The sequence below is a fragment of the Balaenoptera acutorostrata genome, chromosome 3, assembly GCF_949987535.1.
Source record: "Balaenoptera acutorostrata chromosome 3, mBalAcu1.1, whole genome shotgun sequence".
Taxonomy (NCBI): Eukaryota; Metazoa; Chordata; class Mammalia; order Artiodactyla; family Balaenopteridae; genus Balaenoptera; species Balaenoptera acutorostrata.
The window spans coordinates 93,502,517-93,528,254 of NC_080066.1; the positions used below are offsets into that span (position 1 = coordinate 93,502,517).

At 37.1% G+C, this 25,738-nt stretch overlaps 1 protein-coding gene across 7 annotated transcripts in view; it reads right to left on the minus strand.

Moving 5' to 3' along the window:
* WDR76 (WD repeat domain 76) overlaps nucleotides 1-25,738 on the minus strand; it is a 78,515-nt gene that overhangs the window by 11,867 nt on the left and 40,910 nt on the right. For 5 of the 7 annotated variants that reach the window (XM_057542387.1, XM_057542388.1, XM_057542389.1 and 2 more), the window contains 8 exons: nucleotides 23,691-23,817; nucleotides 21,953-22,054; nucleotides 21,809-21,852; nucleotides 20,778-20,931; nucleotides 11,390-11,548; nucleotides 6,247-6,464; nucleotides 5,498-5,650; nucleotides 3,823-3,876 (listed from right to left, as the gene is read on the minus strand). In XM_057542387.1, the coding sequence (XP_057398370.1) occupies nucleotides 3,823-3,876; nucleotides 5,498-5,650; nucleotides 6,247-6,464; nucleotides 11,390-11,548; nucleotides 20,778-20,931; nucleotides 21,809-21,852; nucleotides 21,953-22,054; nucleotides 23,691-23,817 (1,011 nt within the window). Of the gene's footprint in view, nucleotides 1-3,566; nucleotides 3,697-3,822; nucleotides 3,877-5,497; nucleotides 5,651-6,246; nucleotides 6,465-6,501; nucleotides 9,087-9,357; nucleotides 9,383-11,389; nucleotides 11,549-20,777; nucleotides 20,932-21,808; nucleotides 21,853-21,952; nucleotides 22,055-23,690; nucleotides 23,818-25,738 lie in introns of those variants that run through there. The other 2 variants (XR_009007422.1, XM_057542390.1) reach the window with 2 other exon arrangements.

Sequence of the window (25,738 nt, forward strand, 5' to 3'; positions counted from 1 at the left end):
GCTAATCAATGAATTTGGTAAAGTAGCAGGATACAAAATTAATGCACAGAAATCTCTTGCATTTCTATACACTAATGACGAAAAATCTGAAAGTGAAATTAAGAAAACACTCCCATTTACCATTGCAACAAAAAGAATAAAATATCTAGGAATAAACCTACCTAAGGAGACAAAAGACCTGTATGCAGAAAATTATAAGACACTGATGAAAGAAATTAAAGATGATACAAATAGATGGAGAGATATACCATGTTCCTGGATTGGAAGAATCAACATTGTGAAAATGACTCTACTACCCAAAGCAATCTACAGATTCAATGCAATCCCTATCAAACTACCACTGGCATTTTTCACAGAACTAGAACAAAACATTTCACAATTTGTATGGAAACACAAAAGACCCCGAATAGCCAAAGCCATCTTGAGAACGAAAAATGGAGCTGGGGGAATCAGGCTCCCTGACTTCAGACTATATTACAAAGCTTCAGTAATCAAGACAGTTTGGTACTGGCACAAAAACAGAAATATAGATCAATGGAACAGGATAGAAAGCCCAGAGATAAACCCACACACATATGGTCAACTTATCTTTGATAAAGGAGGCAAGCATATACAGTGGAGAAAAGACAGCCTCTTCAATAAGTGGTGCTGGGAAAATTGGACAGGAACATGTAAAAGGATGAAATTAGAACACTCCCTGACACCATGCTCAAAAATAAACTCAAAATGGATTAAAGACCTAAGTGTAAGGGCAGACACTATCAAACTCTTAGAGGAAAACATAGGCAGAACACTCTATGACATACATCACAGCAAGATTCTTTTTGACCCAGCTCCCAGAGAAATGGAAATAAGAACACAAATAAACAAATGGGACCTAATGAAACTTAAAAGCTTTTGCACAGCAAAGGAAACCATAAACAAGACGAAAAGACAACCCTCAGAATGGGAGAAAATATTTGCAAATGAAGCAACTGACAAAGGATTAATCTCCAAGATTTACAAGCAGCTCATGCAGCTCAATAACAAAAAAACGAACAATCCAATCCAAAAATGGGCAGAAGATCTAAATAGACATTTCTCCAAAGAAGATATACAGATGGCCTACAGACACATGAAAGAATGCTCAACATCATTAATCATTAGAGAAATGCAAATCAAAACTACAATGAGATATCATCTCACACCCGTCAGAATGGCCATCATCAAAAAATCTACAAACAATAAATGCTGGAGAGGGTGTGGAGGAAAGGGAACACTCTTGCACTGTTGGTGGGAATGTAAATTGATACAGCCACTATGGAGAACAGTATGGAGGTTCCTTAAAAAACTACAAATAGAACTACCATATGACCCAGCAATCCCACTACTGGGCATATACCCTGAGAAAACCATAGGTCAAAAAGAGTCATGTACCAAAATGTTCATTGCAGCTCTATTTACAATAGCCAGGACATGGAAGCAACCTAAATGTCCATCGACAGATGAATGGATAAAGAAGATGCGGCACATATATACAATGGAATATTACTCAACCATAAAAAGAAATGAAATGGAGGTATTTGTAATGAGGTGGATGGAGTTAGAGTCTGTCATACAGAGTGAAGTAAGTCAGAAAGAGAAAAACAAATACAGTATGCTAACACATATATACGGAATCTAAGGAAAAAAAAAAAAAAAGCCATGAAGAACCTAGTGGCAAGACGGGAATAAAGACACAGACCTACTAGAGAATGGACTTGAGGATATGGGGAGGGGGTGGGGTGAGATGTGACAGGGTAAGAGAGTGTCCTGGACATATATACACTACCAAATGTAAAATAGATAGCTAGTGGGAAGCAGCCACATAGCACAGGGAGATCAGCTCGGTGCTTTGTGACCACCTAGAGGGGTGGGATGGGGAGGGTGGGAGGGAGGGAGATGCAAGAGGGAAGAGATATGGGAACATATTGTATGTGTATAACTGATTCACTTTGTTATAAAGCAGAAGCTAACACACCATTGTAAGGCAATTATACTTCAATAAAGATGTTTAAAAAAAAAAAAAAGAAGATGTGGCACATATATACAATGGAATATTACTCAGCCATAAAAAGAAATGAAATGGAGGTATTTGTAATGAGGTGGATGGAGTTAGAGTCTGTCATACAGAGTGAAGTAAGTCAGAAAGAGAAAAACAAATACAGTATGTTAACACATATATATGGAATCTAAGGGAAAAAAAAAAAAAGGTCATGAAGAACCAAGTGGCAAGATGGGAATAAAGACACAGACCTACTAAAGAATGGACTTGAGGATATGGGGAGGGGGAGGGGTGAGATGTGACAGGGTGAGAGAGTGTCATGGACATATATACACTACCAAATGTAAAATAGATAGCTAGTGGGAAGCAGCTGCATAGCACAGGGAGATCAGCTTGGTGCTTTGTGACCACCTAGAGGGGTGGGATAGGGAGGGTGGGAGGGAGGGAGATGCAAGAGGGAAGAGATATGGGAACATATGTATATGTATAACTGATTCACTTTGTTATAAAGTAGAAACTAACACACCATTGTAAAGCAATTATACTTCAATAAAGATGTTAAAAAAAAAAATTAAACTAAACAGGAGGAGATCTTGTCACATGCTAGAATATGGAAGAACATTGAGGACATTATGCTAAGCGAAATGAACCAGTCACAAAATGACAAATACTGTATGATTTCACTCATATGAAGTATCTATAGTAGTCAAAATCATAGAAATGGAAAGTAGAAAGATGGTTGCCAAGGTCTGGGAAAAGGCGGAAAGAGGAATTAATGTTTAATGGGCATTTTCAGTTTTGCAAGATAAAAAAATCTAGAAGTCTGCTGCACAACAATGTGAATATACCTAACACTATTGCACTGTATACATATAAATAGTTAAGATGGTTAATTTATGTGTTTATAACCACAACTAAAAATAAAGTAAAAAAATTTTTTTTAATATATTTGGGGCTCTTTACTGCTCTCCAAAGCAAAAAACAAAGCACTGCCTTTTTATTCTCTATATTGTAACACCATTAGCAACCCTTTCTTACTAAAGAAGTATGAACAATGGAGAACCACATTTCCCTCTGCCACTCAATGACCCTATCCCTACTGACCTCTGAATCATCACACTAGATAATTTTTTTAAATATGCATTAGAAACCAATAAACTAGAATTAATAAAGTTTGAAAAAGGAAATGAAGAGGGAAATTCTGTGAAAAAGAAAACAAACATGCTTAAATATAGCCTCTATAGACTATAAAACTCATGAAGCAACAATCAACATACATTGCACACCCTGTCCCCAACTTCATAAATACTAATAAAGAGGTATGTCTAGGAAGAAGGCATTGCGTAAAGTTTGATGTAAAATACATACATTAAAAGTAGCAGATGCACAAAAAGGGTAACCAAACAAAGTAAGTGGGAAGATGGGGAAGCCCTCCAAGCCCAGAACAAACAGGTGCAAATAAACAGAGCTTCAGCTAGCCTCACGAACAAGTAAGTCTCAATAGGATAACATGAGTAATTCAGGTTGGAATAAAGTCACTCACCTTAACCAAAAATAACCACCCAAAGGCAGAGAACAGCTACTGACTAAAAGAGATTGAACCTCTTCACAGAAACAGGAAACCTGGAAGCAAGAACCCTTCTGTATAGGATAGGAACCAGCAACCTGGAACACTGGAACAATGTAATACAAAATCAGACCTATTACATCTCCTTGACAATCAGATGTCCAATGTATGCACTCCAACAAAGACCTCATGGTAATTCAGGGTCTACTTTATTTGGCACATGGAAACCTACCTGATGGTGGTGAGAAGAGGAATCTTCGAGGATATACAGCTGCTGTCAAAGATTCTAGAAAATAAAGGGCAAGAATAAAGGAGCACACTCTTTATTGTTTCTTGAAAATTTTCTGAAATATTATCAGTGTATTTAACAAGGTTTTCACTGGTTCATGATATGAAATATGATTGTTATCTTAAAATATATAGGATCAGGCTCTAACAAACCTCAGCTAATATATTTACAAAAGTTACAAAGAATATTATAAAATTCAGTGCTTATAGTTTAGTGTGGAAATTACTTATTTAGACATTATTACTCCAAACTTAAATGTACATTCTAAAGTGATAATCTAGACTCTATATTCAGATTCACAGTAATATAGGTCATACATAAGGGATGTAGTCTGAAAATGCAAAAATAACCTAAAAGTGCATGCATGTATCAAGGGAGACTCATCAGTTGAGGGCGTGATAGTGTCACTTCCAGATTCTGACGAGACTAAGACTGTCCAGTGACCAAGGGGAGGAGTTCTTGTGGGGCAACTGGAGGAATCCAGAAGCCTCCACTAGGTACCCTGGCAGACAGAAACTAACCGAATCATCACCACCTCCCCCTTCTCCTTGTGCTTAGCTATTCCACTGAAATTTCTTGGCACTAGAGCTTATTAACTAATTAGATTACTAGAAAGCCAAATCACTAATGGCTAATGTAACAAGAGTAAACTCTGCAGTGCAAATGAACAGGAATGGGACAAATAAGTAGCCCTTAAGACAAAGAAAACTGCATGGGTGGAAAGGGGACACTGGGCTGCCACTGTCTGGTGACTAAATCTCTTAATGTATTACCTGGTAATGCTCACACACTCTACTAGAAATTAACTGGGTACCCGTCACACACTATAAACCATGTTCTTCCCAATAGATGGGTCTAAACAGAAATTAGGTGCCTTTCTAGAGCCTGGCCCACAGTATACATTTAACAGATACTTGTTGAATGAATAATGAACGAATTCCAAAATCACTTAAGGTAAAACTCTCATAAACAGAGAATTGCTTGCAATGTTAAGCAAAATCAGGGATTTTAGAAGAGAACAAAATCATTTCCTTTGTGATTGCATTAACATTCTCCACATCTTTTTTAATTGGCATTATCTTCTATTTTTGTTCAATTGGTTTATATTACATTTTAAAATCCATTTTTAGGAAGTAACTATAGAAAGGTATCAAAGCTAAAACCATAAAATTTTATCCAGTAGTTTGTATAGAAGCCCAATTTTTGCTACCTTTTCTGCCTGCCCATGGCCTGGGGCTCTGCAACTTCAATTCAGCACTTTACTTGTGGGGTAGACCCCACTATCTCCAAAGTAAGAGCTTCTCCCTATGCTAAAATTATCTCCCTTCCAAAATATCACAAGCCTGATTTCATCAGATTTCAGTGCTAAAAGCAAAGACTGACATCACTCTCCAGGGTAGCTACAGACCTTCCTTGCCAATCTCAAGGAAATGTACAGATCCCAAAACTGCTGAAAAGCCATTAAGTACAGGTCATTGATCTTTGGGAACCTAGACATTACTATGAAACAATAACACTAGTGATTTAATAAGGAGCAGTAGTCAACAAAGCTACTGTTTAACACAGTAACTACAGACTCTAGATTCCTTAACAATGTATTTCTGTCTTCCCAATTTACCTCAGCTTACAATCAGCACATGTGGTTACTACTCTGTTACCAGTAAGAGGTGAGAAATAGGCAGAAGCGATGCTCTTTGTGTGTTCAGTCAAAGAAATCAAAGGCTGGCTTCTATTGGGTTTCAGGCACCTTGCATCATAAATATGAATATCCCTGTAACAGGAGGAATAATTCTCAGTGTTGTCACAGTACACATAATAAGACTCTACAATAGCACTGAACATAAATTAGACACTCAAATACTCACTACACTGAAGAACAGTTAAGACAGAACCCTCTAATCTTCTATATTAATTTTAAAAACACTGGTATAGAGTAAAAAATAAGAAAAATTTCAAAATTATAGCATATATATGTAACCAGATGGGTATAGAGAGGCAAGGTTCTAGCTGGTTTTCTAATCTATCCAAGAAAAAAGTTAACACAGACCAAGAAGTTATAGGTCACATGGAACTTTTATATTTTTTACGTACGTTCTTCTCAAAAGACTAGAAGTAAACGCGTGAGGCCAAGGAAAACAAAAATGTATATTTGTTTCAACACTTGCGCTATTTATTAAATCCAAAAGAATCTCTCATTTAAAAAAAAATCACGTTCAAAAAAAAACCAAAAATGCTCAATCAGTGTAGAAAGGAAAATTATTTGGTCTGTGGGTATCACAAAAAAAGTCAGAAGTCTTTGACCACCAAACTAAAACATTATTCCTAACACTAAAAGGCCTAAATCATAAAATTTCATGAAGGACATACCTTAATCCCGCAGTGATAAAATACTGTCTATGCACTGGGTGGACATGTACAGTTCTTATTTTGCTCAAAGAAGAATTGATAAGCTTCTCACAAGAAGTTCCAGGCGTCCGCCTATCCACTAGTGACATACTTCCATCCCAGTGACCTACTATTAAAGTGGAGGCATCTTCTGCCAAGAAGTCAAAGGAGGAAAAGCTACTTCCTTCATCTCTATATACCTAAGGATATAAGTAACAATCAACTTATGTAACACTCTTCTTTTAAAGAAAGCCAATGCATAAATTCTTTGTTAAAAGAGTAACAAAACACTTAACCCAAATAACCTCATTTATCCTCCCATGATCCCCACAAGAAGCATAGGGCAAAATGGTAATCCCCTTAGATGGAAACTAAGGCACCGATCAGCTGTGAGACTGCAATCAAACAGCCCATCCACCCATGTCAGGGCTACATCCCAAATCTCTTAAATCCAATAAACCTCAGATGCAGATCTACCCTGTGAAACTTACTAGGAAATGGACTGAATCTGAATCTTACGCAGTTGAAATACCTTAATATAATATACCAAATAACTTTGCCAACTAAGTTCAAGGTATATGGCTTGAATGCTCACCTACTCTTGGTGGAAGTGTAAATAGATACAAAATTTTTACAGCAATCAGGACACACCTATCAAAATATTTAATGCCTATACATACCCTTTGACCCAGTAATTTCACTAAGATATATATAAGGATGCCTTGCTGCCAGACTGCTTATAACAGCAATAAAAAGCAACCTAAATGTCCACCAAAAAAGATCTGGTTAAATCATGATGGTACATCTCTACTTTGAAATACCATGCAATGCTAAAAAAGAATGAGGTAGATTTGTACTATTAACTGTTCAAGATATACTAGTAAATGAAAAAAGCAAGTTGCAAAAAAGTATGTATATAGTGTGAACCCATTAGCGCAAAGAAAAAAATCTGTATCTATATGCTTGTAAGTATATGTGTACTTTCTGGAGGCATACACAAAAAATACAAAGGTTACTTTGGGAGAGTGGGAATGGGGGAAGGGCAGATTTAGTTTGCACACCCTATTTACTGTAAGTTTGTGGGATTTTTTTGGTTGCACTGGGTCTTCGTTGCAGGCTTCTCTCTAGTTGCGGCGTGCAGGTTTAGTTGCCCTGCGGCGTGTGGGATCTTACTTGCCTGACCAGGGATCAAACCCGCGTCCCCTGCATTGGAAGGCGGATTCTTAATCACTGGACCACCACAGAAGTCCCCTACTGTAAATATTTTATCATGAGCATGTATTATTGTTATAACTTTTTAATCACTTACAGTCCACAATATTATTACTTTGGGCTCAGGGCTCACACATATAAGGAATAAAAAATAAATGTTGTAGAATGTGTCAGTACTCAAGTAAGAAAGAATTACCACAATTCTTATCACTGAATCATGAATTGCTACTGACTTTTAGTTTTAATAACAAGTATTACTATAAACTGAGATTAACAAATTAATACACCAAAGGTATCCCAACCCCTATACCAAAAAAAGCCCAATACACACAAATGAAACTTGAAGTATTCAATCATTATATTAAAATGGTTAAGTGCAGGGGATTTGGAGTCAGAGAGACTCAAGTGCAAATTCTAGTTCTGCCATTTATGTCCTTCAGCAAGCTAATAAACCTCTTTACCTCAGTTTTTTCAACTGTTAAATGGGGAGAACATTACCTATTTCAGAGGGTGTTATTAGGCTTAATAATATATATAAAGCACACTCAGGTTAGTACCTAACACAAGATAATTGTTCAATCAGTAGTATCAGAAGCAAATTACTGATACATGCAATATCAAGGATGAATCTTAAAAACATTATGCTAGGTAAATAAAGCCAGACACAAAAAGCTACACACCATTTGATTCCATTTACTTGACATTCTAGAACAGGCAAAATTATAGGGACAGTAATCACATCAGTGGTTGCCAGGGGCTTCAGGAAGGGGGAGAGGACTGACTACAAAGGGTCATGAGGTAATTCTTCCGGGTGATGGAAATTTTTTATGTCTTGATTGAAGTGCTGGTTAAACAGGTATATACAATTTGCCAAAACTTATAAAACTGCACACCTAACAAAGGTAAATTTTACAATATGTACTGTATACCTCAATAAACCTGACTTTTAAAAAAATAAATAAGTGGATAACTCTTACAACTCAATACTGAAAACACAGATAACCCAATTAGAAAATAGGCAAAAGATCCAAATTTCTCTAAATAATTACAAATGGCCAATAAGCAGATGAACATGCTCAGCATCACCAATCATTAGGGAAACGCAAATCAAAACCACAATGAGATACCACTTCATACCCATGAGGTTGGCTATACTCACCAACAACAAGCATTGGAAAGGATGTGGAGAAATGGGAACCCTCACATATTGCTGATGAGTATGTGTAACGGTGAAGCCAGTTTGGGAAACAGCTTGGCAGTTCATCAGAATGTTAAACATAGAGTTACCATATGACCCAGCAATTACACTCCTAGGTATATACCCAAGAGAAATGAAAGCACACAAAACCTGTGCATGAATGTTCATAATGGCATTATTCGTAATAGTTAAAAACAGAAACAACCCAACTGTTCATCAACTAATGAATGGATGTGTAAAATGTGGTATAGCCACACAAGGGAATACTATTCAGCCATTAAAAAGAATGAAGTACTGACACATTCTACAACATGCATAAACCTTGAAAACATTTTGATAAGTATAGAAGCCAGTCACAAAAGACTATAAACTGTATGATTCCTTTTATATGAAATGTCCAGGACAGGCAAATCTGTAGAGACAGAAAGTAGATTAGTGGTTTTCTAGGGAGAAAGGGGAAATCGGGAGTACTTGATAAGCAAGGGGTTTCTTTTGGAGGTGATAAGTATTCTAAAATTAGATTGTGGTAACAGTTTCACAACCCTATAAATACACTAAAAACCACTGGATTTTACACTTTAAATGGGTGAATCGAATGGTATGTGAATTATATCTCAACAAAGTTGTATTAAAAAATAAGTACAATCAGTTATTATTAAGTGGCTGATAAAACATAGATGTACCTTCAAATTTCAAACTCCAACTTTCCTGTAAGAATATAAACAAATACAAAACAGAATGTGACTTGCATACATAACTATATGGTATGCATTAATAACCAAAGTGCTACCATTAAACAGTTTAAAGAGGACTTTTCACAAAAATTATTTCATTTAATCCATGATTAATAGCCCATCCATTTCCAATAAGGATTTTAAATATCAATGTTGCTCTTAAAAACCTATTTTTAAAAAGGTAAAAATAGAAATTAAAAGAAAAAAAAAAGCAAAGACACCAGTAAAAAAAAGAAACTGTGTTTCTTCTAATTGTCAGTAATTAGGAAATCAAGTCTGACCAGCAACACATTAACAGTCCTGAAAAGTCTTTTTTTCATATGGTTAAAAACAGACTTAAATGAAATTAAACATCCTCATTTTTAAAAGAAAACCCAAAAACTATTAGCTCTCAAGAAGAAAGAAAAAGCCTTCCCAACTGTAAGAAAGATCATTTTAGGAGTTCAGTGAAGAACAAAAGCAGTTACATATTATACTATAGCTATTAAAATAATTAGTTAAAAACTCTTTTATAAGTAATTATGAATCATCTATACATAGAGTATTAGAATAATTACAAAGACAGAATGCATTAACTTTGAGTACTGGCTTACATAAAAAAATTAAGGCATAAAATTAGATCATTGATTAGTATTTATGATGATAAGCCATAATCAGTGATGATACCCTGTTTTCTTCATTGTCTATCACATATAAAATGCTCTTATACTGAGGACCTCTAAAAACTTTAAAAGTCCCATTCGAAATAAGCTAAAGAATGAAAACCTACATCTAAACCATCCTAAATTTCACAAAGATTAAAATCCATGTGAAAAAAGAGTTTGATTTGTAGGAATTCTCTTAATGAGGAAATCTGATATGGTTAAGCAAATCTGAAAGCTCACTTGAAATATGTTTGTTGTAACATTAAGTAGTAGATATTTAAGTAGTAGACCAAAATGTAATCACTGGGATCCAATATTGTGAGGATTCCTCAGGCCTTTGGAAGCTTATGGCCTACCCAACCAGAGATCAAACCGATTTGAAAACCTCCAAGGGGTAAGTAGTCTGGTTAACTTGGTAGACTATCTCTGGGAGGATGGACAGTCACGAGTATGAGACCAACATCTTTCAACTATTCTTAAACTTCAACTTAATCTTACCTTGCAGGGGTTAGACTAGCCCAGGAAAAGATCTTATCCTCAACAGGCGGTTATGAATAAACCTGGCCTAAGATGTTCTGAATGAAACCGCCTAGGTGTCCATTTCTTGCCAGAGTACAATTATATGACATCGAATGGCAGTTTTTCATTCTAACTTCACCAGATAAAAACAGCTGAGCTAATCTCTCTACCATCAGCTATACATGGCATATAAGAGACGATAAATCTTAGCTAGAAGACAAAAGACCAAATTTTATAGTTTCTGTGTTACATTACTGGCCAAAAGTTTTGGACAATGTATTATAGAACTGTTATGTGATGAATTTCTCTAGTCTCTTTTGTCACATCTAAGACTCATCCCCACAAAATTCATATCTGCCAAGGCTAGAAATAATGAACAAAAGTATAATAATATTCCAATATTTTTTCCTGAATAAAAGAGGACAAGTTTTAAGCCTTAAAATAGAAGAATAAGTTATTTTATTTAAAAGCTTTCTGCAAAAATAAAAAATAAGAGCAAAAACTTATTATGTGCCAGGCTCTGTTTTAAGTAAATGCTTTATCTACATTAACTCATTTAATCCTCATGACAATCCTATAAGGTAGATACTATTACCATTCCATTTCAAAACTAAAGAAATTGAAGCACAAAGAGGTAAGCAACTTGCCAAGGTCACACAAATAGTAACAGATGGGATTTGAATTTAGGCAGTGTAGTTCTAAAGTCCCTATTCTATACCATCTCACCCAGTTTGATGGTATAATAATCATTCATGTGGCATTTCATAAAGAATCCAGAATATCATCTGAGGTCCATATATAAACACATTAACATTTACCTCTTCAAAAACAGCTCTGGAAAAATCCCCACAGCGTAATGTGCCATCATAGCTCAGTGACAGCAGGTGAGCTGGATTGGCAGGCGAGAAGTAAAGACAGCTAACTGGTTGACTATGGGGTTGAAAACTATAAACTCCATCTTCTTTAGGTTGGTGAGTCTGGAATAGAGTTGGGGGTGGGGAGAGAGACAAAAACTGGTGAAAAGCAGTAATATTTTCTACGTCATTATGTCATTAAACTATTTGTTTGTATTATATTCAGTCTTAGTCTATAATTGTACCCACCTTCCCATTCAGAAAGTCAGAACTAGAAACTTTATACTCTCACTAAGTTACTTTTTCCTAATTTTCAATCCAACAAAATTAAGTCACATTTATTTTAATAGTTTCCAGCTTTTTGCAACTAGCCAACTAGTTTTTCATAATACAGAGGGAAAAAAACTACTGCTTATAATGACTTCAGTTCATGAAATTCTCAGGAAATGTGTAATTTACTTTTATTTCACATGCAGGATAATTCCTTACTACCAAAACTTCTATCAATACCACTCGCACTTTGCTTGCTAAGTGTGCTTCTATATGAGTATGTCATTCTCAGCTCAATTTTCATAAGGTGTTTGGTCCTGGCACAAAATGATAGTTTTAAAAATATTTTAGGGCTTCCCTGGTGGCGCAGTGGTTGAGAATCTGCCTGCTAGTGCAGGGGACACGGGTTCGAGCCCTGGTCTGGGAAGATCCCACATGCCATGGAGCAACTAGGCCCGTGAGCCACAACTACTGAGCCTGCGTGTCTGGAGCCTGTGCTCCACAACAAGAGAGGCCGCGATAGTGAGAGGCCCGTGCACCGCGATGAAGAGTGACCCCCGCTTGCCACAACTAGAGAAAGCCCTCGCACAGAAACGAAGACCCAACACAGCCAAAAATTAATTAATTAATTAATTTTAAAAATAATAATAATAAAAATAAAGTGGAAAAGAACAACCTTCTTTAAAAAAAAAAAAATTTTATCCCCTAAATGCCCCATGAAAAATGCATGTACTTGAGGGACTACCTTGGTGGCACAGTGGTTAAGAATCTACCTGCCAATGCAGGGCACATGGGTTTGAGCCCTGGTCTGAGAAGATCCCACATGCTGTGGAGCAACTAAGACCGTGTGCCACAACTACTGAGCGTGCGCTCTAGAGCCTGCGAACCACAACTACTGAGCCTGCAAGGCACAACTAGTGAGCCCACTTGCCACAACTACTAAAGTCCACAAGCCTAGAGCCCGTATTACACAACAAGAGAAGCCACCGCAACGAGAAGCCTGCGCACAGCAACGAAGACCCAACCAAATATAAATAAATAAATAACAGCCAAAAATAAATAAATAAATTTATTATAAAAAATGCATGTACTTGAATTTCAGTAGTAATATTACTACTTCTAAGGATTATCCTTTCCACAACTGGATTACCAACTCCGAAATCATCATTTTTCAGATTCTGATGCTATATTCTTATGCCATATGTCATATTATGAACCAGAACAACTTTCATCTCTAAATCTAGTTTAGTCGGCTCTGAAATACTCAAACACTTTTGTTTTTGTCTTTTTTATTTAAGTTTTTAAATAAAGAGAAAAAAATTTTAGAGAAAAGAAAGAAACATGAAAAGAGAAGGAAGGAAAAAAATTAACAATCACACAAACTCCTCCTCCTACCCAGAGTTAACCACTGTTAACATTTTGGCATATTTGTCTATAGCATATATTTTTTAGAAAAACAAAACTCTCCATTGTTATAAGGAACTCAAACAAATATACAAAGAAATATACAAAGACAAAAGTTTTGAAAAATCATTCAAAACCCAAAATTGACCAAAATTATCATTAAAATACTAAGTGATCATTAAGGATGTCTTTACATGTACTTACTTATACAGCTAGAAGGACAGAGAAGAAATTTAGAGGGGGAAAAAAGGCCACTTTAAATAGTATTAAATTTAACTATACTTTAGGGGCTTCCCTGGTGGTGCAGTGGTTAAGAATCCACTTGCCAATGCAGGGGACATGGATTCGAGCCCTGGTCCAGGAAGATCCCACATGCTGTGGAGCAACTAAGCCCATGTGCCAGAACAACTGAGCCTGCACTCTAGAGCCCTCAAGCCACAACTACTGAGCCTGTGTGCGACAACTACTGAAGCCCGCATGCCTACAGCCCATGCTCTGCAAAAAGTGAAGCCACCACAATAAGAAGCCCACGCACCGCAATGAAGAGTAGCCCCCGCTCGCCACAACTAGAGAAAGCCCGCGCGCACCAACGAAGACCCAATGCAGCCATAAATAAATAAATTTATATTAAAAAAATTTTTAACTATACTTTAAAATAATAAAAGAAAATCAAACTGAAGGAATTTTTGAACTTCGAGGATTTCTTTACAAGAGCTATCTCCTAAGAAGGAAAAAGTATAAAATATAAAGCAGTTTTAGTCATTACGTTTTTTTATTTAACTATGTATGTCTCAATTTTAGACAATTTCTATTGACTGAGAACATTATTCTCACCCCTCCTCCAATCTCCCCTTTCTCCATCTCTATATTTTGTTATTTTTGTTTTTTCCAGGTTAACAACATTCATATCCAGTTCTGTAACCATAATTTATATGGCTGTTTAATATTAGTTCTGTATTTAAATATTTATTTATCTATTTCATTTATTTTTGGCTGCATCAGGTCATAGTTGCAGCACATGGGATCTTGATTGCAGCATGCGGGGTCTTTCATTGCAGCATACAGGCTCTTCATTGTGGCACGCGGGTTTCTCTCTAGTTGTGGTGTGCGGGTTTTCTCTCTCTAGTTGTGGTGCGTGGGCTCCAGAGCACGTGGGCTCTGTAGTTTGCGGCACACGGGCTCTCTAGTTGAGGCCCGCGGGCTTAGTTGCCCCACAGCATGTGGGATCTTAGTTCCCCAACCAAGGATCAAACCCACGTCCCTTGCATTGGAAGGCAGATTCTTTACCACTGGACCAGGGAAGTCCCAGTTGTGTATTTAAATGGATTCAACACTCATCATCAATTTTTCTGTCAAGCTTCTCCATTCCTGAATCCTTAATTTTGATTTACTCTCAATTGGCCAAGATTTGCTATCAAGCAGTTTTTTCCAGATGAACTCATAGGTCTTCAATTTCTTGAGTTTTTTCAGATGTGAAAAGACCTACCTGCTGTCTTTACATTAGAATAATATCTTGGGCTGGGTATGTATTCCAGGCCACACTTCCTTCTCTCAGAACTTTGTAGACATTACATGAAATGTTGCTGTAGAAAACTGAGGCAAACCTGGCTTTTCCCCTTGAATATAATTTGTTTTTCCTGCCTAAAGAATTCTTTATCCTTTAAGTCCAAATCTTCCTAGAACATGGCATACACACTCAAATCTGCCAATCCAATTCTGTCTTTTCAGAAAAGTTCTCTTTGAATATATTTTCTGTTCCATTTGTTGGGTCATCTTTGACTGGCTTTCCTTTCCTTTTTTTTTAATGAATTTATTTATTTATTTATTTATCTATCTATCTATCTATCTATCTATCTTGGCTGCCTTGGGTCTTGCTACTGCACACGGGCTTTCTCTAGTCATGGCAAGTGGGGGCTACTCTTCGTTGTGGTGCGTAGGCTTCTCATTGCAGTGGCTTCTCTTGTTGCGGAGCACAGGCTCTAGGCACATGGGCTTCAGTAGTTGTGGCACACAGGTTTCAGTAGTTGTGGCTCGTGGGCTCTAGAGCGCAGGCTCAGTAGTTGTGGCACACGGGCTTCCTTGCTCCACGGCATGTGGGATCTTCCTGGACCAGGGATTGAACCCGTGTCCCCTGCATTGGCAGGTGGATTCTTAACCACTGCACCACCAGGGAAGTCCTGGCTTTCCTTTTCTATTGGCTTTTCTCATAAAACTTTTTTCATCTGTGTTTGAGATTACCTCAGATATTTCCTTTAGTATCTGTAATTTCATTTTCAGCAATGTCTATTCTGTTCCTTGCTTTTTTCTAATTCATTAGTTTCACTGATCTTCAATTTGTTTCTTTAGTTCTACAGTCTCCTTTTTCATTTCATTCTGTTGTTTTATCACCTTATCTTTGAGTCTTATTTTACCAAATTAATGTTGATATTAACTTGCTCCACAGCAGCACTGTCCAAAAGAACTTTCTGAGATGACAAAAATGTTATATGTATGCACTGTCCAATATGGTATCCACTAGTCATGTGTGGCTATTAAGCACTTGAAATGTGCCTGGTGTAACTGAAGAACTGAATTTTCTATTTTAATTAATTTAAAAATAAATACACGTATCCCCCACTTTTCAAAAGTTCGCTTTATGCCACTTCGCTCTTACAAAACACCTATATTAGTACCTATTTTTGCTGACTGAAGGGAATCCAAAGAAGATTTTTGCTTTTGTGAGAAAAGGTGAAAAATGAAAATAGTATTCAGCGTTTGTTTTGCAGGAAGTTGTTACAGAGGCTTTATGTATAAAGCTATACATCTGACCTCTACCCACCTCTACAGCTTCCCCCTATTCCACTCATCCCTTCCGTTTATGCCTCTGCTGTTTATGCTCTAGCCACAGAGGCATTCTTTCAGGTCCTTAAATGTGTCAAGCCGGCATCCTCCTGCCTAAGGTCCTTGACATGCTGTTCCTCTTGTGTGAAATGCTCTTTTCCCCTTCTTTGCTTGGTTTACTCCTACTTAGCTTTCAAATCTCAACTCAATTCTCACTTCCTCAGGGAAGCCTTCCCTGATCCTCCAAATCAGGCCAGTTCCCCTGTTATGTGTTTTTATAACACTACTTTTCCTCCACTCCATTAATCACAGTATGTAATTCACTCCACTTATCAAACATGTAATTATTTCATTCATGCTGCTTTTGCCACTAAATTCTAAACTCTATAAGGACAGAGAAAATCCTTCCTCACAAATATGGATGGGGAGTCATTAGAATAGTACTTAGGGGACTTCCCTGGTGGCGCAGTGGTTAAGAATCCGCCTGCCAATGCAGGGGACACGGGTTTGAGCCCTGGTCCGGGAAAATCCCACATGCCGCAGAGCAACTAAGCCCGTGCACCACAACTACTGAGCCTGTGCTCTAGAGCCTGTGAGCCACGACTACTGAGCCCGCGTGCCACAACTACTGAAGACTACACACCTAGAGCCTGTACTCCACAACAAGAGAAGCCACCGCAATGAGAAGCCCGCGCACCACAACAAATAGTAGCCCCCACTCACCACAACTAGAGAAAGCCCACGCGCAGGCTTAACCTAACACAGCCAAAAAATAAAGACCTAACAGCCAAAAAATAAATATAGAAATAAATTTATTAAAAAAAAAAAGAAGAGTACTTAGCACAAAATACTCAATAAGTGTGGAATGAATGAATGGGTGGGGTGACCGAATAAATGACAGCTCATCTTTTGATTCTAGGTGAGACTAGGAATCTGACAGAAGGTTAAGAGGAAAACTGAGGGACTGCCAAGACAATAAAATGAGGTAAAAGTCTTTTCAACAAATAGTGCTGGGACAACTGGATATACACATACAAAAAGATGAACTTGGGCTCTTACCTTACAGCATATACAAAAATAATTCAAAAAAAAAAAATTCGGGGCTTCCCTGGTGGCGCAGTGGTTGAGAGTCTGCCTGCCAATGCAGGGGACACGGGTTCGAGCCCTGGTCTGGGAAGATCCCACATGCCGCGGAGCAACTGGGCCCGTGAGCCACAACTACTGAGCCTGCGCGACTGGAGCCTGTGCTCCACAACAGGAGAGGCCGCGATAGTGAGAGGCCCGCGCACCGCGATGAAGAGTGGCCCCCGCTTGCCGCAACTAGAGAAAGCCCTAGCACAGAAACGAAGACCCAACATAGCAATTAATCAATCAATAAAAATTAAAAAAAAAAAAAAATTCAAGATGGATCAGTGAACTAAATGTGAAAGCTAAAACTATAAAATTTTTAGAAAAAAATAGGAGAAAATCTTTAAGACTTTGGGCTACACAAAAGATTTCTTAGATATGACACCAAAAACACAGTCCATTAAAAGTTTAATGAATCGGACATCATCAAAATTCAAAAATTTGCCCTTCAAAAGATAGCATTAAGAAGATGAAAAGAGGGGCTTCCCTGGTGGCGCAGTGGTTGGGAATCCGCCTGCCAATGCAGGGGACACGGGTTCGTGCCCCGGTCTGGGAAGATCCCACATGCCGCGGAGCGGCTAGGCCTGTGAGCCACAACTATTGAGCCTGCGCGTCTGGAGCCTGTGCTTCGCAACGGGAGAGGCCGCGGCGGTGAGAGGCCCGCGCACCGCGATGAAGAGTGGCCCCTGCTCGCCACAACTAGAGAAAGCCCTCGCACAGAAACGAAGACCCAACACAGCCAAAAATAAAAATAAATAAAATAAATAAATTAAAAAAAAAAAAAGAAGTTGTAGCACTGAGTGCAACTCTTTAAAAAAAAAAAGAAGATGAAAAGAAGAAATATTTGCAAATCACGTATCTGATAAGGATGTGTATCTAGAATATACAAAGAACTCTTACAACTCAACAAGAAGACAAACAACCCAATAAAAAATTGACAAAAGATTTGAATAGACATTTCACCAAAGATATCCAAATGGCAGGAAAAGATTCTCAACATCATTAGTCATTAGAGAAATGCAAATCAAAACCACATGGAGATACAACTTCATTAGGAAGATACCACCCACTTGAAAGGCTATAATCAAAAAGACAGATAATAATAAATGTTGGTGACCATGCAGAAAAATTTGAACCCTCATACATTGCTGGTAGGAATAGAAAATGATGCAGCCACTTTGGAAAGCAGTTTGGCAGTTCCTCAAATGTTAACCAGTTACCATATGACCTAGCAATTCTACTCCCAGATACCTACCCAAGAGAAATGAAAACACAGACCTACACAAAAATGTGTACACAAATGTTTATAGTAGAATTATTCAGAATAGCCAAAAAGTGGAAACAACCCAAATGTCTATCAAATGATGCATGGATAAACAAAATGTGGTAAAATCAAACAATGGAGTACTATTCAGCAATAAAAAAAGAATGAGGTGCTGATAGATGCTATAAGACAGATAAACCTTAAAACTATGCTAAAAGAGGGACTTCCCTGGTGGTCCGGTGGTAAAGAATCTGCCTCCCAATGCAGGGGACACGGGTTCAATCCCTGGTTGGGGAACTAAGATCCCACATGCCGCGGGGCAACTAAGTCCATGTGCCACAACTACAGAGCCCACGAGCCCTGGAGCCTGCACACCACAACTAGAGAAAAACCCACATGCCAAAATTAGAGAGAAGCCTGCGCGCCGCAACAAAGAGCCCACGCCACAATGAAAGATCCTGCACGCCTCAACAAAAGATCCCGCATGCCTCAACAAAGACCCCACATGCTTCAACTAAGACCCAACACAGCCAAAATAAATTAATTAATTAATTTTTTAAAAAAACTATGCTAAAAGAAAAATGCCAATATAAAAGACCACATATTTTATGATTCTATTTATATGAAATGTCCAAAAAGTGCAAATTTGTGGAGATTTGCCTGGGGATAAGGGTAGAAACAGGGATTAAATGTAAGTAGCCATGAGGAATCTTATAGGAATGATGAAAATATTCTAAAACTGAATTATGGTGATATTTACACAACTCAATAAACTTATTAAAAATCATTAAACTGTACATTTTAAATGTGTAGATTTTATAAAATATAAATTATACCTCAATAAAGCTAAACTTTTTTTTAAAAAACTAGGGGAGTTGCAGAGTGAGCACAGGATAGCCAAGATAATGGTTTTAGACTTGCTCAGTCTGTTAATGAGATAGCCAGGTGTCCTGAAAAATTAGAAAGTTGATAAAAATATTGGACTACAGAGACCCAATAATACAGATTTTTGGAGTCACCAGAAAAGACATGACAAAGGGACTTTTCTACATATCTTCAACACACCCTGAAAAGATCTTCACTTGACTATACTAATTCTCTATTTTTCCTTTTCTAAGTTCTTCAACAAATAGTCTATCCATTGATTCCATTTCTTCTTCCACCCCATACTTTTTTTAATCTCCTAAAGTCTGTGTTCCTTTCTTACCTTATTGCTGAAGCTCTCAACTCACTTCTGATACCCTATTTTCAAAACTAATGGCCCTTTTCCTGTTCCCATTCTTTTTAACTCATCTAAAAAAAAAGCCCTGTCAAACTCCCATGCTTGAAATTCATCTCTTAGCTTATACAACCTTATACTATTTCTGGTCCTCTTCCAACTTCTCTGCTTCTGTTTTCTTTACCAAATCCTTTCACCTCCTACTCCCACTCACATCTTATCAAAATAAGGGAGAACCTATGCTCCCAAAATAAGAGAGAATTTGGTTTTCATTTCTTCTCTTCTCACTTACAAGATCCATTTTATTTATTAACCCCAACCCACTGCAAGTCACCATGATTTCTCCATCTCCATTAATTGTCCTTATGGCATTTTTCAGGTCTTTGTTCTACTTCCCCAATTAAAAAATAAATTCAGAGAACATTAACTTGGCTTTTTTCAATTTTGTAAACACTGAAAGTAATCAATGCATTATTATATGTACAATGAATGAAATTCAATATCTGTTTCTGACTCATCAAAAAATGACTAGGGGGCTTCCCTGGTGGTGCAGTGGTTAAGAATCCGCCTGCCAATGCAGGGGACATGGGTTCGAGCCCTGGTCCGGGAAGATCCCAAATGCCGCGGAGCAACTAAGCCCGTGCGCCACAACTACTGAGGCTGCGCTCTAGAGCCCACGAGCCACAACTACTGAGCCCATGTGCCACAACTACTGAGCCTGCGTGCCTAGAGCCCGTGCTCTGCAACAAGAGAAGCCACCACCATGAGAAGCCCACGCACCGCAACGAAGAGTAGCCCCCGCTCCCTGCAACTAGAGAAAGCCCATGCGCAGCAATGAAGACCCAATGCAGCCAAAAATAAATAAAAAATAAATAAATTTTAAAAAAAAATTACTAGGATCATCCTAAGCAGATCCTTGGGAAGATATTTTGATCCAGCTTGGAAACTGTATTTTAAACATAATTAGAAACCTAAGAACTTTGTATGATCTTTTCATATACACATTTAAAGCTGTAATAAACTTTCCTGGCAGGAATTTATGCCCAGATGACTAAAGATATTCAAGCTAAAAATATTAAAGTTCTACAAAGCAAATTTAAATTCCTCTAGGTTTCTAAAATTTGGAATCACAAAGCACAAAACTATAAATCTCAAGTAACATCTAGAAACACATGGCTCTAGGCTATTCTTTCGCAGACTATTTGCTTCAAATGTTAATATCTTCAAAACAATTAATAATAACTTACCAAATCCCAAAGTCCAACTTGTCCAGATCTGGCCCCAGCTGCCACCAAAGTTCTAATTTCTGATGGATGGAGAGCCACTGAGAATATTGGGCCTTTGGTAACTTTATAAACAGTATCTTCACTAATGATCATGCCATTTAAATTGGCTTTGTAGCTGAGAAGATTAAAAAGTTAAATTTTAGAAGTAAAACCAAACTCAGTAGTCAAAACAAGTAAAAGGTGATTCGAAAAAGTAAAATCACAATTAGTAAATGTGGGAAAATATTCAACTTCCTGGCAACCAAGGAAATCAAATTAAACAATGGGGTACTATTTTTCACTTATAAAAGCTAGGAGGCTGCAGTTAAACATACATTCATATATATTGCTAACAGCAGAAGTAAATTCATTTAAGATTTTCAGAAATTTTTTAAAAAGATTTTGGAAAACAATCTAGCATGTCCTAAAAGCCATGAAAATGTCCATAATATCTGACACATTAATCTCACTTCTGGAATCTATCCTAAGGAAATAATCCACTATCACAATATAAACTTCAACAAACACACATACAAACACTCAAAACTAAATAGAAAACAATTCCAAATACCAAGGGAGTAAGAGGAGGTTAAGTAAATTCTACCTGCTGAATCAAATATTATGCAATTATTCAATAAATTTAAAGACTCTAGTAACATGCAACCACAATGTTAATAGAAAAGCATAATGCAAAACTGTACATATATTAGAACATAACAAAGTAAAAATGTATGTGATTTCACTCATTTATTAAACACTGAATGAATATTTACTATGTGAAATGCACTTTTCTGGTTACTGAGACAAAATCCATGCATTCATGAAGCTTATATCCTAGTGATATTGCATATGGTGATACACGAAAGGAAATATACAAAAACAACAGTTGTTAGGGTAGAAATATGATGGATAATTTTTCTCACCTCATTTTCAAATTTCCTGTTATGGTATATAGTCTTTAAGTTATAAAGATCTCAGAAAATATAAAACAAAGGCAAGGAATTTTAACTCACTTTTTAATGCTAGATAACTCCTTCTCAGTGTTTTTACTTCTTGTCTGAAACAATGGGAGAAACCAAAGCACTAAGTTAATATATGTATTAAAATTTGCTTAACAGATGATTCTAAAAGCTTGGGCTTACCCTCCCAAGTGATACCTTGCTCACTTCTGCCCAAGTCTGCAGAAATCCTTTAAATAGTTCACTGTTATCATCTCGATTTTCAGAAGTCATTTCTAAAGGCCCAGGAGGTAACAAAGGCTGTTATAAAAAATAAGAAAAAAAAGTTGGTTGTCGCTCTGCCCTAGAATGTAAGCTTAAGATTTCTTCCTACTTTACTTTCAATACCAACAACAGTGGTGACACATAGTTAGCATTCAAAAACAGTTGCTCAATGAATGAATGCCAAGTATACTGTAAAGTAATAACATGTATTATCTCATTTAATCCCCTTAATAATCCAGTGAATGAGATATCACATTATAAAGACAGTGGAATGAAACTTAGAGAAGTTAATCTGTCCAAAGTTCCACTGCCAATACCTGAAGTTGCTGGGAATTGATTCAGATCAGTTCAATTTCATACCTCAAAGTTATTACTCTATGTCAGTGTTTTTTATTTTTTAAATTGAAGCATAGTTGATTTACAATGTTGTGTCCATCTCTGCTGTACAGCAAAGTGACTCAGTTATACACATATAGACATTCTATTTTATATTCTTTTCCATTATGGTTTATCACAGGATACTGAATATAGTTCCCTGTGCTATATACAGTAGGACCTTGTTGTTTACCCATCCTATATATAATAGTTTACATCTGCTAATCCCAAACTCCCAGTCCTTCCCTCCCCCACCGCCTCCCCCCTTGGCAACCACAAGTCTGTTCTCAATTTCTGTGAGTTTCTGTTTTGTGGATAGGTTCATTTGTGCCATATTTTAGATTCCACATATTAAGTGATATCATATGATATTTGTCTTTCTCTTTCTGTATGTCAGTGTTTTTTAAATCACAGGTTGTAACCCATAGGTCGTGAAATCATTTTAATACATTACAACCAACAGTGTGTTTTAGTGAATGAGAAAAGAACAGACTAGGAAATACAAAAGTGTATCACATGTAGTAAGGCTAAGTATCATTTCACAAAAGTTTTGTTTCAGTTGTGTGTGTGTGTGTGTGTGTGTGTGTGTGTGTGTGTGTGTGTGGAATGGGTTCAATGTAAATGTATTTCTTATCATGGATGGATGGAGGCTTCAAAAAAATTTGAAAGCTACTCTTCCCCTAGCAACTTAATTTGCAATTAGCTCTCAAAGCACCAGGCTAATCTTCCAATTTATAATTAAGCACTTAGATACAAAGTATTAAAAACAGTAGGTGCTCCTGAATAAAAAATATACTCATAATCTTATTTAGACAATAAATTTGGTAAATAAAACTCTTTCCACTCACTGATAGCATAAAATTAAACTACAGTAAGAGAACCCCATCACTATTGACATATATTATTTATTACTAATAATATTAATAACTACCATTTATTGCTTACTAAGTCCTTAATATAATGTAAGAAACTTTATAGATGCTATTTCATTTATCCCTCACAACACCTCTTTGAGAGGTTTCTGCTATTGTTGCCATTTTAAAAATGGGGAAACTGGGGCTCAGAAAGACTAAGGAATTTACCCACAATCCCACACAGGGTAAGTCTGCAGAAATATAGAATCCAAGCCAGTCTTTTACGAGTTTGAAATCTTACTCATTAAACCATACAACAGCCAAGTATTAAATTAATGAAGTACAAATTAAACATAATTTAATGACTTTTTACTCTACTTTCAAACACTTCAAATTTTTGAGTATTTTATTGGTTAATATATTGTATTTGCACTCTTTCTTACATTTTCATCTGCTACTAATATTGGCTGGGTTGGAGTTGCTGGTAATGAAACTCCTGAAGGGTCAACTTTTAGTAATCGCATTGACCTTCTACATCCAGTCCCATTTTCTTTCTTCTTAGGCTTCTTTCTAAAGGAGTGGGGGAAAAAATCATGTTATACTCATAAAAGTTATATGTATTTATTAATATCAAGGAAACGTCTAGTAATCTATCTCACAGATATATTCACACATTGCAAAGATGTATATACATGGCTACACTGATTTTTTTTTTCTTCGCCACATTGTGCAGCATGTGGAACTTTCCCAACCCAGGATCAAACCCGTGCCCCCTGCCATGGAACCATGGAGTCTCACCCACTGGACCACCAGTGAAGTCCCTACACTGATTTTAATTAAAAGCCTGGAAACATCATAAATGTTCATCATGAGGAGGTGAGGGGTGTTAAATAAATTATGACATACATATCTAGCAGAATATTATGCAGTCATAAAAAAAGAAATAGATTTTTGTGTGCTGATATGACATGAACTCTAAGATACAAGAAGCAAAAACAAGGTCCAGCACATGTTGAATATGGTTCCATTTGCTTTTTTACAAAATATATACACATACATTTGTAATTGCTGAGATTACCTATGGAAGAATACACATGAAACTATTAACAGTGGTTTTCTCTAGGGAAAAGGCCTGGAGAACTAAGGTCCAGGATAGGAAAGAGACTTAAATGTTTCATTGCATGGCCTTCCATATAGTTTACTTTTTAAAATCATATACATACCCTACTTTTTTATGCATTATTTTTTTATTTTAAAAAAGTAGTTCAGAACTTCCAGTTTCCAGTTCCAAATTTAAAGAGCTTGAAAGTCACTGCACTGTCTTATCAAGTAAAAAGCTGAACAGACTGAAAAATCAACTCTTCTAGGATCCTTAAGAGAAATGAGGGCACTGTAGAAACTGCTGAGCCTAATATTGGAGAGATAGACAGGCAAATGCAAGAAGTCATGGCTTGTTGGAGCAGACTTAGAAATGGAAACCATCATGGGAACCAGCACCAGGGTAGGAAAGCCTGAACTGTAATTGACCAATTGCTGGAGGTTCAGTGTACACAAGTCTGAGAGTTAAAAACTCCAGGGAAAACTAGACAGCTACATGTAAAAGAACAGAACTAGAATATTTTCTCACACCATATACAAAAACAGACTCAAAATGGATTAAAGGCTTTAATGTAAGACCTGAAACCATAAAACTCCTAGAAGAAAACACAGGTACTACACTCTTTGACATTGGTCTTGGCAATATTTTTTGGATGTGTCTCCTCAGGCAAGAGCAACAAAAGCAAAAAATAAACAAATGGGACCTAATCAAACTTAAAAGCTTTTGCAAAACAAAGGAAACCATCAACAAAATGAAAAGGCAACTGACTGAAGGGAAGAAGATTTGTGCAAATGATATGTCCAATAATGGATTAATATCCAAAATATATAAACAGCTCATACAACTCAACATCAAAAACAAAATAATCTGATTAAACAATGGGCAGAGGACTCAAAGAAGACATAGAGATGGCCAACAGGCACAAATGAAAAGGTTAGATCATCAGGGTGCACCACAACAATTGACACTGTGCTCTAGAGCTCGTGAGCCACAACTACTGAGTCTGCACAACACAACTACTGAAGCCCATGCACCCTAGAGCCCGTGCACCGCAAGTATTGAGCCCATGCACCACACCTACTGAAGCCCACATGCTCTAGGGCCCACGTGCCACAACTACTGAGCTAGTGTGCTGCAACTACCAAAGCCCGTGTACCTAGAGCCCATCCTCCGCAACAAGAGAAGCCACCGCAATGAGAAGCCCACGCACTGCAACAAAGAGTAGCCCTCGCTCACTGCAACTAGAGAAAGCCTGCACGCAGCAACAAAGACCCAGTGCAGCCAAAAAAAAAAAAAAAGAAATACATGCACCCCAATGTTCATAGCAGCATTTTTTATAATAGACAAGATATGGAAGCAACCTAAAAGTTCATCAACAGATGAATGGATAAA